The 21,117-nt window shown below is 33.5% G+C and overlaps 1 protein-coding gene across 1 annotated transcript; it reads right to left on the bottom strand.

Moving 5' to 3' along the window:
• Positions 1–272: 272 nt before the first annotated feature.
• LOC107937621 (exocyst complex component SEC8) lies at positions 273–20,869 on the bottom strand. The gene is made up of 27 exons (XM_016870534.2): positions 20,678–20,869; positions 19,989–20,117; positions 19,090–19,302; positions 15,995–16,168; positions 15,727–15,831; positions 14,669–14,778; positions 14,284–14,463; positions 13,444–13,576; positions 13,236–13,342; positions 12,549–12,856; positions 12,291–12,448; positions 12,067–12,179; positions 11,072–11,142; positions 8,474–8,604; positions 8,318–8,367; positions 7,900–8,000; positions 7,165–7,277; positions 4,897–5,004; positions 3,805–4,002; positions 3,503–3,588; positions 2,706–2,883; positions 2,537–2,614; positions 1,840–1,941; positions 1,657–1,731; positions 891–986; positions 753–802; positions 273–669 (listed from the first exon to the last, which is right to left on the bottom strand). Exons 2-27 carry the CDS (start codon positions 20,028–20,030, stop codon positions 582–584), a joined length of 3,168 nt encoding a protein of 1,055 aa, XP_016726023.1. The 5' UTR covers positions 20,031–20,117; positions 20,678–20,869; the 3' UTR covers positions 273–581.
• Between the last annotated feature and the right edge of the window lie 248 nt (positions 20,870–21,117).

The following is a 21,117-nucleotide window of genomic DNA, read 5'->3' as shown; positions in this document are numbered from 1 at the left end:
ATATTTTCTTGTAAACTAAATGTCTATCAAGAGAAGTTTAATACACTTTAATGTCGTAAAATTTTATTTCATTTGAAATTTTGTATTGATAAATAAAAATAGAGACTTCTCTTTATTGTTCTGTACCTTCTTTAGTCCAAAACCAGTTTTATAACGGTTGGTTCATCGGTTCTTGATCTGGTTTTTTCCACACATCTAGTTACCATTTTATCTGAATTCAGGTGCAACTTTTTTGCGGAAGTTGTTAGATGGATGTTGAGAGGCCACATGGGTTAAAAAATAGATGTTTCTTATCGAACTTGGACTTCCTATAGCAGTTGGAAGTTGGGATGTAGAATGTCCACAACCAGCAATAAATATAATCGGAGAAACACGCAGCTCACAAAATTGATACTACACCAATAACAAATTATAACTACGAATGCAATAAAACAAACCTCGTCTCTCTGGCATTCCACAAAACAATACCCGTAGTTGGAGCATGACCCACACACTCTGCTGTACTGATAGGGACACCAGAAATTAACTATGCAAGCAAAGATCATATGATTTGGAAGATATAAATCAAGCCACTTCAACTGCTAACGTGATAAAATCTCTGATATTCGATCTTGTGCATCAGGAGGTATCTCCCTTCCAGGGACTTGGACTTTTAGAAGATTAGCATACCTGTCAAAACGAAGCATAATTTGTCACTTAACTAATGCCAAATATTTTGCTTCAACTAGAAGATATTAGTTCACGCTACTTACTCTGCAGCTGTAAACAAGTGCTCGTGCTCGGTAATGAAGGCAACCAAGGCCTGCAATCAAGGAAAGTATGAATAAATTGGAATGGCATAAAAGTTTATTCACCACCAACAAAATGGACTATGAGTTCCAATAGCTTGCCTCGAATGGCATATTTAACAGTTCATAATAGGTTCGGACATGATCAAGTCTCTGTTGTACAGCTTCGCTGTCAATTGAAGGGATAGCTGCAAGGGCCTGTAATGACAGCAGAGATGGTAAAATCAGGATCATTTCGTACATGCAAAACCTAAATCAGAAGGATACATCTGAACCAGTTGAATTTCGGAAAAGCTTTGGAACTTATTTTCATTCAAACTCTCGGCAAAACATTAAGACCATAAAGCAAAACCAAGCAAGGCTGCATGGAAGGATAGGGTTATGCGACTGATGCTAGAATAATGTATACCCTTTTTCATAAGAGCCAATTATCCTTTTGTATGAGAAAAGTAAAGGTAAAAAAGATGAAAGCGAGGAGAAAGTGTAAAATGATTTTTGCACATACGGAACTGTTACTTTCTCGGACAATTTTTACTGCTTGGAGGGTCACATTCGCATGGCCGAAAATGTGTATTACTTGGGTGTCAGACATGGTTCAAGAAAAATGAAGAGTTGGAGCAACATAAGACAAGATGAGAGTTTGCTTGTAAGGGAAAATTCAAGACTGTAATCTTCATATAAAGAAAACTTGAGAATGGACTCAACAGACGAGAAAATCACAACAGAATTGCATAGTAAAGCGGATGAGCTAGAGAAAAAATGGGAATACTGTCATATTATTTCAAGCACCTTCAAAGATAAAATAAATGCCATCGCACTACCCCACCCCATCCCATCCCATCCCATCTGAAAATAAAGACATACTGACCTGTCCCAGAGCAATTGAATTCCGACATATCTGCTGAACTCCAAACAAATTGATCGATTTCATGTCAGCCAAAGCCTATCCAGAAGTAATTTCACATTGTTAGAGGAATAGAGATAATACACTAAATAAAAACTAATCTGAACAATGATCAAATTAGAATCAAAGTTAACAATGAACTCCAACCTTAAGTGATGCATTTGCAGCAATGCTACATATTCCACCAAAAATATAATTACGCTTCACTCCAGCAACAAAAGGAGCTATTTCCTCATCCCTGCGTGTTATCTATACACAGAGAAAATGGAAAGTCAAATTTAAATGATGCTTCTCATTAATAGTCATCAAAGGTAAAATCAAACAGCTGACCCAAGCTGCTTTTTATTTTCAAAAGAAGTTACAGGGAAAGATGCCCACTACTTACCAAATAACCATAAAATTAAAAAAGACATGTAAAAATAAACAAATAAATAAGATACCAAACAAACAGCTGAACATGAAATGGTAGAACAATCCTTCATATTAAGCCAACATTCAAATTGAATTTCCCCATGAGGTTTTACCCACTGAGTACATAACAACTTGATAGATTATAGGAGTCCATATTTCCAGACTTGGGTGTCAGTGTTGGATGTTGATACCCATCTTTCATGGGTATGTTTAATTTATTTCTAAGTTTTTCAATGTATTTGAAGATTCCTTGGAGAGTCATATCCCCCATACCCTATTCCATTATATGTTTGAACATAAGTATTGGATGTGGGTACTTCAGAAAAGGAAAAGATGGAGCAACAGAGTATAGGAGCATGAACTGATGGACAATTATCATTAGAAGTTTAAAACTGAAACAAGCTACAAGATAATAAGAAATGGAGAAAATAACCTGTGCAGTAAGTGAAATAACAAAGTCATCAGGCTCTTCCGCATCCTGGTTGTCCAGGTATTCCCTAGATGTCATTTCCTGTTGGAGCCATAATGCTTGGTTACCTACAGGTGCCTTCACCGCATAGTGATTCTTCAAGTATATCTAAAATTAAGCTATTTGTACAAACCTGCAAGTGGAAAATTGTCTCCAGCTGCATCTCCACCCGTAAAACTTTCAAGCAATCAATAGCTAGTTTTCTGTACTCATCTGCAAATGATGCCAGATCCCTAGCTGGTGAACTGCTTGTTTGTTTATTGCTAGTCTCCACATTGTTTAGTGCTGCTAGTGGGGTCGACTGTACAAGTCTACATATTCAATACATATTTTTTTTAAATGTATGAGATAGCAGAAAATATATTGGATAGGAAGTTACTCAAAATCATATTTGTCTATCATGACATCATTCTTGCAGAAGGATCTATTATTGAAATGATGTATATTGGATAGGAAGATATTATTCTTTGTATATATATGGCAGGGAAAAAAAGGGGGGAAAAGATTGTGAAATTAATGCTCTGTAACATTTTATTTTCCTTCGATGCAAAGATCTATTAAGTTGCACATACAGCTTTAGGTTTAGAAAAATCAATTTCCTATCATGACTCCTATATACAAAATATTTGGTTACAAATATTAATCACATTATCTCACCAATTATTTGGATCTAGAAATACGTGGTTGAATCACATAGAAGAACAAAAAAAGCTACTTTCTAAACTTATAGGGGTATCATAAAGCTTTGGTACATGTAGGTAAACATCAAGATCCATGTGCTAGAATCCAGGGAATAGATCTCAAGCTGCACATGTCAATTTTATTAATAACTCCCTATATCCTCATAAACTACTGTTTAACACCCACTGTTGCTTCACGAACATTGCATATTAAATCCAATACCAACTCAAGCCAGATGAAAGAACTTGCCTTTCGATGGAGTCTGCAACAAACTCCAATGAATCACTCAGGGATGCCAGCAAAACAAGTTTATGGTCATCACGGATTAGATTATCCTGCACAAAATGTGTTAAGAGAGAATGACTACCTTCAATTTATACTTAAACAACATCAAATTTCAATTTATACAAAAGGTGGCACCTAAGTTTCACTAGCAAGTCAAGCTCAGATGCATAATAAGTTACCTTTTTCTGGGATTAAACAGTACATAGCTATTTACTCGAAGGAAATTTTGAAACAGTAGGGCATAAGTCATCACCCAACATATGTACCTGCCTAATAGGACGCAAATTTAAGAGGAGTTCATTTAGTTCTGATTCAATCTCCATACTTTCCATATCAGAAACAATATTTCCCATATTTGACTGACCAAGTGCATTCGGTAAGCATGCACTAGCTGGATCACGTCGCATCAATTTGTCAATATCATGCCTTCCAACGACCATATAACTCTGCTTCTCAAGAACTGCCTGAAATATTAACAAATGTTTATGAATGAAAAATGTCTATTACTGTACAAAATAAATGTATAAAGACCAACTCTCTATTAGATTCACATTAATATAATGAAAAAGTATAGTTTCAACAATCTCAATCAAATAATTTCAACAAGCATGAACATCACTGCTTCTTGGTTTACACAACGGCATAACATATTAAACATTAGAGGTGGAATCAGTTTTGATAACACCAAACATGCTTTAGCCTATTTTGGATTCTTTTAGGACATTTCTTGGTACTTATCTTTTGGAAGCTTTTTAACAGTCGTAAAATGCCATTAACATTTTTCTATCGGTCAGATTCTTTGCTTTTGTTTATGCATTGTTAGTCTATTTCCATCTGTACCTTATAGATTAGAGGAGCTGCTATGACTAACCTGTCATATTCACACCTTAGTTTACATGGCCTACAGTAGACAGAAAAATCATACATCTTAACCCTTGTTTGACAATTTATCCATGCTAATAAATGCAATTCCACTTACGCACTGAAAAATATATCTTCAAAAGTTTGGATCCATGTTAAACACAAAGAGAGGGGGAGAGAAGAAAAAAAGCAAAAATGCTCCCCCCTTCTACCCATGCCTCCCACCTAAGGCTAATGTCTTGCACAACTATAAACAACCTATCTATTAATAATATCTAGAACAATAATTAATCAGGTGAAGACATCTAAACATTCTTATGTAAAATTTTCTTTCTTAATAATTTCACAGGTTATTGATCTGACCAAGCACTTCGAAAATAGAGAGAACAACTAATTAGAATTAGTTGGCAAAAAAAGATCAACAACAAATGAAGAGCATGTTAAAAAGCATATAAAAGCAACCTTAAGGAAGAACATGTATACGGAAGAATCCATACCTCCATGTATGAAGTTCGACATCTTTCAAAGGTTCGTTCAAGGAAAGTTTGCACAAACTTCACAAGTTCAGCTGCAAATTTAGGCATTGCTTGAGCCCAACCAAGCACCTAGTTAAAATAAAGTTCATTGTTATGACAAAAAGAACAGCTGTAGATGGTCCAGAAACATGTAGGGAGAACATTAAAGATGAACAAAGGAAAATGCTAAATGAAAAAAAACCCAATATGCAAAAAAATGAACATAATATTGGCACAAGTGTTTTATTGTTAGTAACTCAAACAACAATTACCCAACCACATACAGCTAGACCATTGTTTCCCTCACCTCCAAAATGAATGGCCACCCCTTCCTAAAACAATATCTATAAACCAAAACAATTTTTTATTACATGGCTCAACTATCACTCACATCCACTCCAAACAGTTTCAAACAAGCTAATAAACGCCCTGAATGGCAAAAAAAGTAGAGAAAAATGAATTTGATGCATAGATGAAAAACCAAATGTGGGAATTGGTACCACACGATCCGACTAAAAATATTGTTTCTTGAAAGTGGTTGACAGGATCATGAGGAAAGCTGATGGTTTTATAGACTGTTACAAAGCTAGACTAGTGGCTAAGGGGTTTACTCGACAACCTAGTGTTGATTTCCAAATTACATTCAATCTGGTAGTCAAACTCACTACTGTTCGTTGGGTGCTCTCAATTGTCATATAGTTCAATTGGCCTTTGTGACAACTAGATGTTAACAATGCCTTTCTCCCAGGCAATTTCGATGAACAGGTCTATATGGTCCAACCTCCGGGATTTGAAAACAAGGCATACCCCTCCCACATTTTCCATTTAAAAAAAGCAATCTATGGACTCAAGCAAGCTCCTTGTGCTTGGTACCTTGAACTCAAGACTCATCTACTATATCTAGGGTTTGTAACATCTGAATATGATGCTTCACTCTTCATACGTCTTGGGTCCTAGACAACTATGTATTTGTTAGTCTAAGTGGATGATATCATAATAATTGGCAGCCACACCTCAATTATTAACCAGGTTACTTCCCTTGCTGATCATTTTTCTAAAAGATCTTGATACTCTAAACTACTTTCTAGGTGTTGAAGTGCTACAAGATGTAGATAGCATTATCCTGTCACAATCTAATCATATAAGTGACATATTGTGTGAAGAAAGTATGAAGGACTGCATTGGTGCTAAAACTCCATTGAGTGCCACTAAAATATTGCAAACCAACTATGGTTCTTCACTAACCGATGCAACCCAAAATAGAAAGGTTCTTGGGAAGCTACAATATTCCTTCACCCATCTAGACATCTGTTTTTCTCTCAACAAATTGTCTCAATTCATGTAATCCCTCTGAGATTCACTAGAAAGCACTAAAGCGGTTACTATGGTCTCTTCGAAGCACTATTCAGTTTGGTTTATGATTAAACAGAAGTAAGGATTTTAGTCTCTACACATATTCTGATGTGGATTGGGCTGGAGAATGTCAATGATTAGCCTCTACTTCTGCTTATCTTTTGTTCTTCGGACAAAATCCTGTAAGCTGGCCCTAAATAAAACAAAGAACAATAGCTTGATCCTCAACGGAAGTTGAATATCGTGCTGTTGCCAGTGACCTTGCTGAAGCGGCTTGGGTAAAGAATCTTTTCCTTGAATTGCATATACTGCTTTGCAAAACTCCCACCATCTATTGTGATAATGTTGGCGTCACATATTTTGTGATAATCTTGTCTTCCATAATTGAATGAAACATACTGCGGTGGATTTTCCATACGTGTGAAAGCAAGTTGAAGTTGTTCACATCCATGTCATAGATCAACTAGCAGATACTCTCACCAAAGCTCTTCCAAAACCAGCTTTGACCATCATTTGTTCAAGCTAGGCATTTTTGTATGTTGCCTATCTTTAGGAGGGGTGTATTGGCACAAGTGTTTTCTTGTTAATAACCTTGTATTTATGCTTATCTTGTTTTTTTGGTTTGTTTTGATTCTTTTAGGATACTTTACAAGTTCGAATAATTCTTCTTCATTTGTTGGGTTGTTTAGATTCTCTTAGTACATTTTATAAGTTTGAACAATTCTTCTTTTAAGGAAGTTGGTTACATTTCACTTGTAATTGAAGGCTGCTCCAGCTTCAATGAAAGGCATCTCAGTAATCCACAATTTCCTGTGTTTCTTTACATAATATAATGAGATTGAAAAGGAGGGAAGGAAAAAAGTTTCTTCAGGAAATAAGAAAATAAGATAAACTTGCCTCTTTTGCTAAGAAATCAATAGCCTGAAGCCCCTGCAAGACAGGTCGACCTTTCTCAATGGATGAATTATATGAAACATAGGGATTTGCCCGTGGCCGAAATGCAGCTGGACCTGTAAGAAAACATTTTCAGGTTAAGAGCATGAAAGGAATCCGACCAAAAAGTCCTAAAGGAGAAACAAAGATGGAACAAAAACTGGAGCATCATATATTGATATAACTGATGAATAACCATTTTTTAACCTTGCATTCCCCTATACAACCCACCTCCAGTCTCTTGCAACATAGATTTCAGTTCTCACAGAAATTTCTTCCATTATTCTCAGCTTTCTGAAACGAAATTACTACACTACGTTACTTAGAAAATGGACATGTATATTTTCTTTCACTCAATCCATGTAAATAGGTAATGAATGCTCCATTAATCTCATTGCTGCCTTATTTATGGCTAATATCCCATGCAGGTTTATTTCTATTTTTAAATTATATTGTGCCAACCATCTTTTCAGTGTACACTCACTAATATTCAACAAACAAGATCAAACCCTTCCTTGTCTTTCTTGTAATAGGCATCTTAAGGTGCTAAATATTGAAAATACCAATAGTATGACTAATATAAAAATGAGATGGGAAGTTTTGATAGACAGTTTATCATCTAACAAAAACTATTAACATGAGGATGGATTGAAAAATGACTATTAATAATTGTGGGAGCCATATGGTTATAGAACTTGCTTGATATAGCTTGTTGTACACTTTTCCGGTAATCAACAAACATAGTTGGCAAAAGGTGGTCTTTCACAAAGTTCTCCACAAAGGCTAGCAGCCCATCATTCCTGCAATTATAGAAGTTTTAGGACACAAAAGAACATTAAAGTCAAAGTTACAGACCACTTGCAAATGAGTTAGCATATTTTACAAATCACAGAGCTTTGATAATACAGAGAGAAATTTAAGGGTTTTAAATATTTTCCCTTTCCACATGTCACTGCAAACCTGAAAACTTTGGTAAGAGATTGACAAAAGTAGAGCACAGCAGGATGTGAAAAATACTTGTGCTCTTTGCCTACCAGCTATCCTTAACTACTTTTCATATCATTCACAAAAAGTGTCACTTCTTTGTGCCACACACAAGCCTGGAAAAGAGACTTACCCAAGCTGGGAATATTTTTTTGGCAGCATAGAAGCAATCTTGTCTGTAAACTGCACCACATATCAGATTACAGAAGGCCATTTGCAGACCCATCAATGAACATGTAACAAAAGACAAGTTTGAAAACATAGGTATTTGATTCTCATGGTCCCAAACCTGATGAACGGGCCGGTATAAAGATGCTGCTAGATAAATGCCTTGCTCAGGCAAGACAGTTGCAGAGCCATAACCTTCTTGTGAAACATTGGGACCCTTCTTATTCCATCCTTGGCGAATGAGATCAACGCCTATATGGTAGACATGCATACAACAAAATATGTTGATAAGGAGATGATTAACAAATTGAACATGTCAAAGAAGTTACACCTATAAAATTTGCAACTCAACAAGGAAATGGAAAACAAAAGTTTCCAATCACCACACTTAAAGAAAGAAATAATGAATGGCTACTGCAAAGAAAAAGCAATATATATATATATATAGAGAGAGAGAGAGACTATATTAAATCAGCATAACAAAAATTCTCCTACTCCAACTTCTTGCTGAATCAAGCAAATTGGATTAAAAAAATGGCTAATACACTAAAAAGCCCTTAAACTACTACATTTAGATAGCGTTTGGTGCTTTCCCATGGTATGATTCCAATGTAATGACATTCTTTAGAATGTGATTGCCAAGAATGTTGCTTTACAATGCTTGGTATACATTAGAAGGTATTGATTAAAATCACAGGAAAGTTCCACTATCACATTTGGTTCAATAAGTACTTGCTTAGGAATGTAACAATAACTTACAAATTTAACCTTGTCGAATAAAAGGTAATATTCATGCATTTAATTTTTATAATAAATTTTATTCTTAACAAATATTGGATTAAATATGTAATAATAAAATTTAATTGATAGTTTTTAATTTTTTTTTAATTTATATTTTTAATTGAATGTAAAATTGTTTCCAATTTGTCTTGCATGTATTTTCTAAATATAATAATGCATATATAAAATTAAGTATATATAAAACTTGTTTTGCGATAAATTAAAAAAGTTACTTGAAATCACGTTTTGTTTTAGCTAAAGGCTACCTAAGAATATAAAAAAAAAGAACTTAATTCCATGTATTGCTATGTGCAAAACTACAAATAATTAAATCAAATGAATATAAAACTATAGGCGGTCTAACCCACAATTCCTACATAGCTTAAATGGAACAATTTTGACCATATTCTACAAAAAAGATAAATATTTCACATAAATACAAGTGCTAAATCAAATTTGTAGCTGAGAAGAGTTGGTTACCTTCTTTTGGTTCTTTATTGTTCTTTCTTTTAGTGCTAAATCTCAAAAAGAATAAAGATGTTCCAAAGAAGCCCCAATTTTGTAATGAATTAAACCTAAACTATGACCTAATTCTCACAAAAGAATTGTTGTTTTGGTTCAAGTAGATATCAAAAAGTGATTTTTTTTTTTAAATCAACAAGAGAATATAATAAACTTATAATGTTATAAATAAAATGGTTATTATCAAATCAGTCTTAGAGTTAAACCTAGACCTTAATTTTTTTCCCTATTGCTCGTAAATATTCATAAATACTATAATAAAGTTGAATTTTCAATTAATATACCAAAAAGAAAAGAGAGAAAAACAATAGAAAATAAATATAATATGTAAATGGTATACTATATAGATGATTAAATATGCATATAAAAAATAAAATTAGGAAAAAATTTTCTTGCGAAGAATCCGTTGGAGTAATAGAGAAAATCAAGTAGAAGGAAGGAGACAATAGCTTTTTTTTGTTTGTTTATTAATATACTAATACTATAAACCAATATAGCGTTAATTTTGTCTTAATATTTTTTTTAACTTTCCAATCTACATGACAAAGTAACTTTCCCACCTTTTATCATGAGAATCACTTTGCTATGTTCATGGGAAAGTAACTCCCAAAAGGAATGTTAGATTCCAAGGAATGTGAATAAAATTGAACATACCAAACGTTGGAATCACTTTCCAACCGATTAAATTACTAGGAAAGTGACCACTTTCCATCATACTAAACGCTACCTTTGTTTAAAGAAACTCTTATACTATTTTTGTAGTTAAATAAGCCTCTAACCTAGGAGTTTTACTTACAAAAGCCCTTGATTTTAATGTTAAAGTAAAAATATTTTGAATTTCAAGCTCTTATCTTAATTTATTATTGATACAATGGAAATTATATACACTTAAACAAAAAACTTAGAAGTGTAAATAGAATTTTCAAAAGAGTGATTAAGTGCATTATGTATATAAGCACTTTCAAGAAAAATAATTCAAATATTCTTTTATTTTACTTTCAAAAAGTATTATTTTATTAATATTCTCATCAAATTCACATCAGCATATGAAATTAGTTTTACATTTTCAAAATATTTTTGCTTTAATATTAAAATCAAGGGCTTTCGTGGATACAAAAAAATTGTTAGGGGCTTACCTACAAAAATAGTATAAGGGTTCCTTTAAACAAAGTGGTAGTTTAAGGGCTTTTTTAGGATATTAGCCAAAAATTTTGATTAATTGGGCAGACATAAATCCCTCCTTGGCTGATTCATACTAATAATAAAAAATAGGGGAACTTCGCCAAATAATAACTGAAATTCCTTCACCAAGGAGAGCTCATTAATATAATATCAAATCACATTAATAATATATGGATTATCACAAAAGAACCAAAAACAATTCAATGAGTTTTGCAATAACTTGACTTTATCATACCCTGGTTCGGAACTGAAACGGTAGCATCTGTGAAACGGAAAGCAAAAGTGAGTGTATCTTCTGACCCATCCCTGTAACCAACACTATCAACTTTCACACTTGTCGAACAAAATTAAGGGAATTTAGTAAGCAAATTATCACAGTTATAATGGTAAAACCAAAGAAAAAGTGCTAGCATGGTACATAATGTTAAGCACCCAAGCAAGAACCAATATACTAGGCAAGAAACCTAATTTGAATATCGAGCCACAGAAAACTAAAGACTTAACTAATGAACAGTGAGACCAGTTAAATTATCACAGTTATAATGATAAAACCAAAGTAAAAGTGATAGCTACGGTACAAAATGTTAAGCATCCAAGCAAGAACCAATAGACTATAGGCAAGAAGCCTAATTCGAACATCAAGCCACAGAGAACTAATGACTTAACTAATGAACGAAAAGACCAGTTATTCCCCGTAATCTTTAAAGTTTAAACCAATACCAACAACAGATCTAACATGTCAAAGAAAAAATAAGGGGGAAAAACAATGAAAAACACAACAAACTTGGGCTCTATTTCTATATTAAGCATCCAACCTAAAACCAACTGGCTATGGTGAGGCCCAACTGAATGCAAGCACAACAAACTCAAACATTGACTAATGTGGGATAAAACCGCTTAAGGAAATAACCTCAAACTGTAGCCTGTACAAAAAAGAAAATCAATTTGATATTTATTTTTGCCGTAATTAAGGAGAAAATAGTATAGCATATCATCTATAATTGCAATTCTATGGATAAAATTATTACAACAATTGAAGCCCATATAGTGGAATATGGGCTCTAAAATGGTAGGTCAGTATTGATAAAAGAAAACAGCCCAAGCTACATGAAGATTCAACCCAGGTAACCCAAATATGAAAATATGGTAGCAAAGTAAAGGAACACTGGAAACTATTACTGGATACTTATTTTCCTGGGAGTATTATCATAAGAGATTCCAGTTACTTGCCTCTTTTCATTTGTAGGAACCTTGCTTGCAAGCCTGGCAGTTTGTGAGGCATCTGCTGATGCAGCCTCAGGGGTTGCTCGAAGAATCTCGCAAATGAGTTGTTGGCATTCACTCTGTAGCACATAATGCAAGAAATATTGAAAAATGAAGATATAAAAGTTCAGGTTATTATGCCAAGATCAGTGCCCAAAAGAAATAATAAAGCACAAGAGAAGATAGAAGACCTGTAAAACTGTCAAGGAAAAGCCAATACTATAGCCTCCAGTAACTTGAGATGCTTCAGAATCCAGGTTTACATTTGTTGACATTGACTTTTGTGCATTTGGGTCACTTTGTAGGGAAGATTTTGACTGAATAAGCTCTCCAACAACAACATGATTCTCTGATCAATTACAGCTGAGAAATTTAGTTGCAATTTTTAATATAAGAGTAAACAAAATAGAAAAGAATAAGAGTAATAAACAAAAAAGTCCATATCCCACCAAATATCCGAACAACAGACTCCAAAATTGAATCAAGAAGTTCTTTTGCAGCAGCTTGTGCTTTTCCTGTAGGAGCCATCACAAGGGAGACAGGGCTCACTGCCAACAGAGTCCCAGCCAATGACATCCCATTCTGACGCTTCTGTTTAGGCAACTGGTAGCTTCCTAACTGTCCATTTATAGAGTGCAGAGTGGAGTTACCAATTCGAGTGGCCTTATCATTTCCAGACCTTGAAGAATTAGCGAATTCTGCATGCGCTTTAATCTTGGAAGTGATAATATCATGAATTGTGGGTCGCAATCGTTGGCTGTTACGTGGATAAACCATCATGAAGACAATTAATATCAAGAGCAGAATGAAAATAATAGAACTTAAGAAAAAAGGAATAAATTATTATTTGAACTTATCATGTCATTAATTTGTTAAGTATGAACAGTTATCAAAGGAAAAAATGGCTCAAGACTACTTTCCATCATGCTCAGTACGTAATTTAAATCCAGACTTATTAAGTTCATATATCTTATTAGAAAACCCTCTAAAAAAATCATCAGTAGATGTGTAGATAAAGGAAAATTAACGTATATTAGAATAGTTATAGAAAACCATTTTCAGATTCTATCTATAAGCACCAATGAAAGAATATAAGTTCTATCAAAACATGCTACTACCTAAGCAAAGCAACCAACCTTATTACAGCCCCAGCTGCACCTACTTTGTTAAGCAAGCAGAGGCACTCCACCATGGTCTGCAAATACTTCACATGAAGTGGAGCATCACTCTTTTTTATTGTTTCCTAGAACACCAAAACGAAAACAGCATTTGAATGCTAATGGTGAGAAAATTTAATTAAGTCAATTTCATGAGATGTGGTAATGTTAAGTGAAGTACTCATACAACAAATTCATCAGGAGTCGAACTTGAAAGCCACAATGGGATTTGATGGGATATGACTTTGGCATCTTTTGCATCACCAACATTATCATGTGGCTCCAAATAGCCATCCTCATCATGGCCATCATATGATGAACTGAGAAAAGAAAAAGGTAATACAAATTCAGAAAACTGAACAAACAGAGAAATATAATATTTCTAAAAAGCAAGTAAAAAAAGGAATCCTAAACAGAATTTTTCTTAAAGGAGAAAAAAAGCCTAATGACTTTCTGCATATCTACAACACCAAGCAGCATAGACATCTGATAATTAGTTTATAATAAAAACTTAAACCCGTGAGCAGACATTGATAATGGGAGAAAATTTATGCAACAAAATCCGTAAAAGAAGGCATTTTAGAATAGATAACAGGTTCAGAGATGAATACTTGGTAGACGAAATCACTTAATCACATTTCATGTTGCCATAAATATTAATACTGTATGATTCAAAAGAAAGTTTGGCATCCAAATCATTCTTCCATAAAACTCAACTAAAACAGAAGTGAAGGTTTGCTCTCCTATATTCTGAAAGAAATCTGTTTTCAGCTGGACATGGTCATACTGTAACCGAGGAAAGAACTATTCAGAGTCATTAACACTTAGTAATGCTAATAACACTATCATAACTGTTAAAGCATGAATTATATGATGTTTGAAACTCATAACATCCTTCAAGAGGAATGTACAACAGAGAAATGCAAATATAATCATAAATTTGTTTCATTTTTAAAATGTGAGACTGGGAGAAGTCAAGAGTACATAAAGAAAAATATTTTAAAAGGAAGGAAAAATCTAGACTCACCCCCCATCAAAGGAACCTGGCCTGTATGACCCATCTACAATTCCCTGACTGCCAAACATACCATCACCTCTCACAGACCTGGTTCTTCGAGAGCCAGGATGCGAAGTATTTGCAGTGCATGCAACAGCTGTGGTTGTAGGCACTTCATCATCCTTTTCATGCAAGCTTGATGTAATTGAGCTGCAAAATTAGTTGGCGTAATGACCAAAAGTTCTGTAAGAGGGAAAACTTTCTGAAATGCCTTTTACTGGCATAGAAAAAATGCAAAAAGTGTATAGAACCAGATAAGACTTATTTCTTTCCAATTGAATGTGAACAAATGAAACGATGAAATGCAACAAGAATATGCCATGGAAAGTTAAAAGTCCTTCATAGATAAAAATACCTGTATTCACCCTTATTGTAAAGATGTGCATGCAAATCCTCCAAAACTTTATAGAACAGAACACTTCGCAACTTTGACAGGTCAGATCGAACATCTTGAAGAGCACCAACCTAGATTATATTAGGTTAGAATATTTAAGTTCAGGCATCTAAAGTTATATATATAGTTTCAATTTCACAAAAGTGAAGTGGACATAGAAAAAGATGAGCTTTTTATAAGAGTAAGATTTCTTTTGTCACTAGGTTGATTGATTGCTATTGTGAGCCTATGTTTTATGAACATATGAAATAAGACGTCACTCCAACTTTATTTGAATTTATAAAATTACAACAAACATAACATAGACTAAGCTTCTTGCTTTTAAATGACATGGCTTCCATTTTTCTTTCTGTACTTATTTATATAACTATGGATTACTTTCCATAAGAATAGTTTAGAAATTGTAATTGTTCCATTTGGTTTTGTTGTAATTGTGTGTAGTCTATCAATGTTATTCCACCACAAATAAAGAGAGAAACGAAGATGATTTACAATGATAAGAGCGAGCAAAGAGAGAACATTGTGTTGGCATCTCTTTGGAACAGCATGTGCAGCCCAAATGACAATTAAAGGTCTTGTTAGTTGAAGGTTAAAACTGTTCATATTTAATTTAGAGATCAATGTCTAGGCTTTCAAAACTGTAGGGTTCAACCTGAAACTGGGTCAAAATAAGGCCTTTTTTGTGCATTTTTTCCAGATATTTAACAAAACACCTAGCCATAATCGTGAAAATATGCCCAATTAATTTGGGAGGTCTAACAACTTTAAAACAGACAGCTTATCTGTTTATGTCAAAGCAACAAGTTGCTTTAAAAGATAAAAGAGTAAGAGAAGTTGAAACATTTTAATCCAGTGCAAATTTAATCATGGAACTGGCAGGAACAGGAGCTAAACCAAATTTTACCTAAATAAAGCAAAGAATATAAAGGGATAAACCACTTGCAACATTGTATAAACAGCACTAGCTAAACCAAGGTTTCACTTTCTTCTACGTAAAGCAAAGAATACACTATAAATACCGTTTGGAGGCCCTCTCGCTCAAGCATCAATACAGACTGAACAAGCGATTGAGCTGCAGCATAAAGTTGATTATCAGAAATGAGCTTCTCAATACGAGCAGGAACCTGATCCATGTAACAAACAAACAAGGTGGCGTTTCAGATTTACTTGATTTACTGCAGCAACCTAGGTACATGAAAGGAAGTGAAGTGCCAAATTCTAGAGCAGATGAAGCATTTCAATACTAACAAAATAGCATTTGAATGGTTGAAATAATAATCAACAAACCTTAGCTATGCCCTCAATCTGATCTAACAAGGAAATTATGTGACGCAATGTAACAGATCGATACCACAACTGATGCAATTGTTTATTCCGTACACCTAGACATTTTTTAGCCTCAGACAAGTCAACCTTTAAGACACCAATACTTTCAGAAGATTCACTGAATAACCGCAAGATCTGAAAAGGAATGAATAGTTAGTGATAAAACATGTAACAGCTAACTTTCCACTTCTAATTTCAACAAAAGAAGGAAAACAGAATGATAAATTGACATTGACATCAGAAATGGCACCTATACCAGAGATAATTAGTTTTGATTGTAAATTTATTTATGTATTTTGTATGGCCAGTTTGTTCAAATATTATAGTATGGATCTTTCAATTCCCTCAAATCTTACCCATTATTTTATCTTAAGTGGGATTTATTACCATGAGTGTTTGATGGACGTCAGATTGATAGAGGGCTCTCTAACACAGGACTGATGATCAATGGCATAACTAGAGATTTAAATACTTGATCAATGGGCATAGTTCATTCTATACTAGATGCCCAAAAAATGAGTGTCTTGATTTAAAATTCTGAAGAAGAATGAACAGTTAGGAACCAAAAATGTAAAAACACACTTTCCTCTTCTCATTTCTAAAAGGAGAAGGAAAAGAGAGAGAAAATGGCACTGACACGAGAAATGGCACCTAATGGAAGTGTCATATCAAACTAGTTTTGCAAATTTATTTACTCATTTTGTACGAGCTATTTGTTCAAATATATAATAGTATGGATCATTCATGTCCCTCAAACTCTTATCCATCCATTATTTATCACCCATAGGATCAGACCGATAGAGGGCTCTATAACATAGGATTGATGATCAAAGGCATAATTAGAGATTTAATAGTTAATTCACGTGCATATTTTATACTTCTATATTAGAAGTCCAAAATGAGCGTCTTGATTTAAAATCAATATTTTATTATTTTATTTTTGCACATTATCTTAATTTCATAGCCAAAATGAAAAAAATATTAAGAAAAAAAAAGCCTTGCTCTTCCCATATATTTAGCCATCTTTAGGCTTCCTACATTTTATGGGGCATCATTTATTGTACTTACATTTGTCTTAGAAAGCATTCATTTTCAAAATATTACCTAGCAAATTCGTGCGCATAAAGAGAGAAGCAGCGAGGCTAACTTTGTAAAGTTTACAAAGCATTCCAGGACATCTCGAACTAGACAAAATATTGTGGGAGCAAAACAAAAGGATATGTTTTGAAGAGAAAACTATTTGAGAATATACAAAAGTAAAACATACAAAAATAATTACTGCATCCCCGAAAGTTTTGGAGATTCAAATAGGACAATAATCATGGGCCAGAAGAGCGAAACACAAAAGGTTAAGAATCCATAAAAACAAACCAAATATCATATCTGGAAGAAAAAAGTACATAAAATTATCATCCAAGAGGGCAATGATGAATTGCAACTTTTCTCTTCCTAGTATCAGATCAGCAGAATCATAGGACACGAGTGCAAAAACTATAAAAGAGAAAACACAGAAAGAAATAGTTCTCTTAGTTTAGTAGCATTTGGAAAAATATCTATGGTTTGAGGGAGTGTTAAACTTTATTACCCCTTAATTTCAATTGAATTTTAAGTTATGCTATTTTGTTAGTACTATTTAAAATGGTTTTATAAATCAATAGAGTTCGTCAGACCATAAAACAGCAATAAAAGAAGTGCAGAATCTAGATCGTGATTGCTAGAGTTAATAGTTAATATAGAATTTTTTTAGCACTAAAATAACTAGTAAATAGCATTGTTTTCCTTAAAAGAATTAACATAAGATAATATGGTTCACTTGCAATGAACAAAATGCTAATATCAATAAAAGAAAAAATTCCATCAAAACTTAAAAAACAAGACAAGAAAAATTAAAACAAAATTCTCTGAAACATATGTTTGTCCCTACCCATTTCTAACTCAGCAAGAATCCCTCTTGAAGCATAAATTATGACACAATGAGACATCTGTTTGTAGAGTAACACCTTTGAACCCACTATTATGTTAACATCATAACTACTTATACTTATCAATCTAGGTAAAAATCAGACCAAAGGTCAAACAGGTTAAACCTCCTATTCTCCGTTCAACCTGTTGGGCCAGTCTGTTCAATATAATTAGATACTGTTAAGCATCCAACATAAAACCAATGGGCAATAGGTGGAGTGGCCCAACTTTAATATAAGATCACGAGAAACCTAATACTTAACATATGAGGGATAACACCACTTAACACTCCCCCTAAACAATCACCACCCGACCTAACCCATTACAAGGATAATCTTCATAGCAAATGAATAAACATAACAATAATTACCAAAATTCTGTTAAATTACAAAATAAGCAACAGCAGTAGGGTTCCTCAGTCTTCAGAGATGTTTGCTAATATTTTTAGTGTCACCACATCTAATAGTAAGCTAATAATATAGGACTGCAGAACTTTTAGTTTCTAATTTTTAGGGATATTCCTCAGTCTTCTGAGGTTAGCTAATATTTTCAGTGTCACCACATCTAATAGTGAGTTATTCATATATGACAGGGAAATTTTTTATTTTTACTTTTTAAGGATATAGTCCCTTTCTCAACAAAGTATAATAGTTATCCTGAGAAGAAACCATGATTTATCAAAGGAATATGAACTAGTGGTAGTGGCAGTTATAGTATATAATTATGGTTAATGACAGTTTTTTTCCCATTCATCCGTAATTTTCCATTAAGATTTAGAATAAAAATCAAATGATTTTATGATTCGAAACTACAGAGAACAATGTTCTATATTCCCTGTCCGAGTGAGGACCCAGCATTACCTGAAAAAGTGTTACTGAGAAAAATATGAACATAAATTCATGTGCTCAGCAGCAAATCACCACAATGGCTTTGAAGTAAATTAATTTTCCATTTAACCCTCCCACCACCCCCCCCCCCAAAAAAAAAAACAGAAAAAAGAAAAAATGAAATATCATTAGCAGAAAACCAAGCAATGAGAAACTTGAGAAGCAAAATGTCCAAAAGTTTAGCTTGGGAAGAAACTAATAAAGAACCTGAGAATAATTTTGAATTGCTTTGTTGAATCCCCCGTGATAAGCATGCACAACTTCATCTACAACATCCTCGACAACATCGCTTTGTTCTTTTAAAAACTGGAGCTCACCTTCACGATCTTTTGATGTCAGGATACGGACAACATGAGGTAGTGAATCAAAACGTGCAGTTGCCCAACTCTCATCTATTCTAGAAAGTTCATCCCTTAAGTGCTGCAATTAATCATAAGAAATCAGAAGAAGAACCATGAAAAAAACACTAAAACACATAGGGTAATCTAAGAAATATATCATTATGTTTTTCACTAATTTTATCAAATTCTTCACCAAAAGCAGGTGCTTGATAACAGCAAATGAAGCTGCCTACCAATCAAAAAAATAATACCATCCAAGTAAAGCATCCTAATCTAAACCATAGCAACAATCAGAATACTATTCGAACTCCACCAGCCTCAAGATGATTGCCAAATTTTGCAATAATAATGACACCATTTTGCTGTTACTTCTATTACTTAGTTTTTGTTTCTGAACGAAAAAAAAAGTTGTTTGAATATGAGAAGAGTGTTCCTTTCAAGAATAATTATATATTATATTACTACTGCATTTTTTCCTCAAGAACAAAGCACATGACATTTACATGAATATAAGAAATCTATATTAGAATTATGTGATTTTGTGGACATTTATTCATGGCTAACCTATCACAATTCAGCTTGTTGGCAATCTTTTTACAAGCAATAGCAGAAACAAAGTAGTAAAGCAACAACCTATGTTGCTCATACTCTTAAAACGTTCTGATTTCAATTTGTTGAAGTATTAGTGTCCAACACATATTCAGACACTGGTATAGGAATTAAGCTTAAACTCTTAGGACAAGAAGAAGAGTGAATTAAGCTTACTTCTTTATCTCGAGGAATGGGAAATCCATCAAAAATCCCCATCACAAAAATCCTTTCACTTCTCCCACGCTAAAACCCCTCCAAAGAACAGCGTGAACTCAACTAATGGCAACAAAGCCTCTAATCCACCTGAAAAGAAAATTCCGAACAAAAATAAATAAAAAGTAAACATTTTATTGCCTCTAAAAAAAAGTAGACATTTTATCATTGCCAGCTACGTTCTTAGAGCTCAGTGCAAGAAAAAGAACAATTGGGATGAATTTTTTATACTACTGATAACAAAAAGGAATTACTAAAAAGAAAAGTATAAACTTCAGAATTTCCTTTCCAATCAATTTTCCATTGTTATACCGGAGACCAAACAACAGACAAAAAAATAGTTAACTGAAAAACGAAAATCAAGAGAAACGAGTTCAGATCCAGCACGCCGAACACAAGAACAGACGAAATATCAAGCAATGCGAAGTTTGATTAAAATCACAGAAGAAATAGAAGAAATCGAAAGAAAGTTGAAATTTCGAAAATCATGCGATTCAAAGAACTAAAACAGATCAAATCATTTTATCAAAAGTAAATAAAATCTATAAATCAAGAACGAATAAGAAAAAGAAGAGAATTGGAACTGTGAATCAATGAAAGAAAAACAAAAGGTAAAGTGAGCTTCAGTCATCTCCCTTCAGGTTACCTACCACAAAGCGCCAAACGTTTTCAAAGGGCGTGCCGCAGTTGACACGCCGAGCTCGAGTCAAATTCAGATCCCTTCAATGGCAGAATAAGAAGAGAAAGAAGAAAGAAAGAAATGTCAAAATCTTACAATAGAAGAAAGACGAACAAGAACGATTTTTCGATTGGAGCTATCGAGTATTATTACTGTTCTTTTTTTTCTTTTTATATTTTAAAATGGATAAATATATATATAAAATCCAAAAGGGTCGGGTCGAGTGATTGATTTAAAAATGAAAAAAAAATAAGATAAAATATACAGAGAGAATATATTTTATTGATCCCATATTACAATGCTTCTTCAAACATTTTATTTATTTATAAGTGTAAGTACAAATGAAATAGAACATCAAAATTTATCTTGATCCCTTAGGATGTCCATTGGTAGATAATGTACCTCATTAAT

The sequence above is a fragment of the Gossypium hirsutum genome, chromosome D04, assembly GCF_007990345.1.
Source record: "Gossypium hirsutum isolate 1008001.06 chromosome D04, Gossypium_hirsutum_v2.1, whole genome shotgun sequence".
In the NCBI taxonomy this organism is placed as follows: domain Eukaryota; kingdom Viridiplantae; phylum Streptophyta; class Magnoliopsida; order Malvales; family Malvaceae; genus Gossypium; species Gossypium hirsutum.
This window is presented reverse-complemented; position numbering and strand designations above follow the sequence as displayed.

What these genes read in the sequence shown, in the direction of transcription:
- LOC107937621 (XM_016870534.2), bottom strand. Translation starts at nt 20,030, where the DNA reads ATGGGGATTTTTGATGGATTTCCCATTCCTCGAGATAAAGAA. An exon ending in TATACCGGCCCGTTCATCAG is followed by an intron (nt 8,368 to 8,473) that starts GTTTGGGACCAT and finishes TATGTGGTGCAG; the next exon opens with TTTACAGACAAGATTGCTTC. An exon ending in ATTTGCGTCCTATTAGGCAG is followed by an intron (nt 3,589 to 3,804) that starts GTACATATGTTG and finishes CATTTTGTGCAG; the next exon opens with GATAATCTAATCCGTGATGA.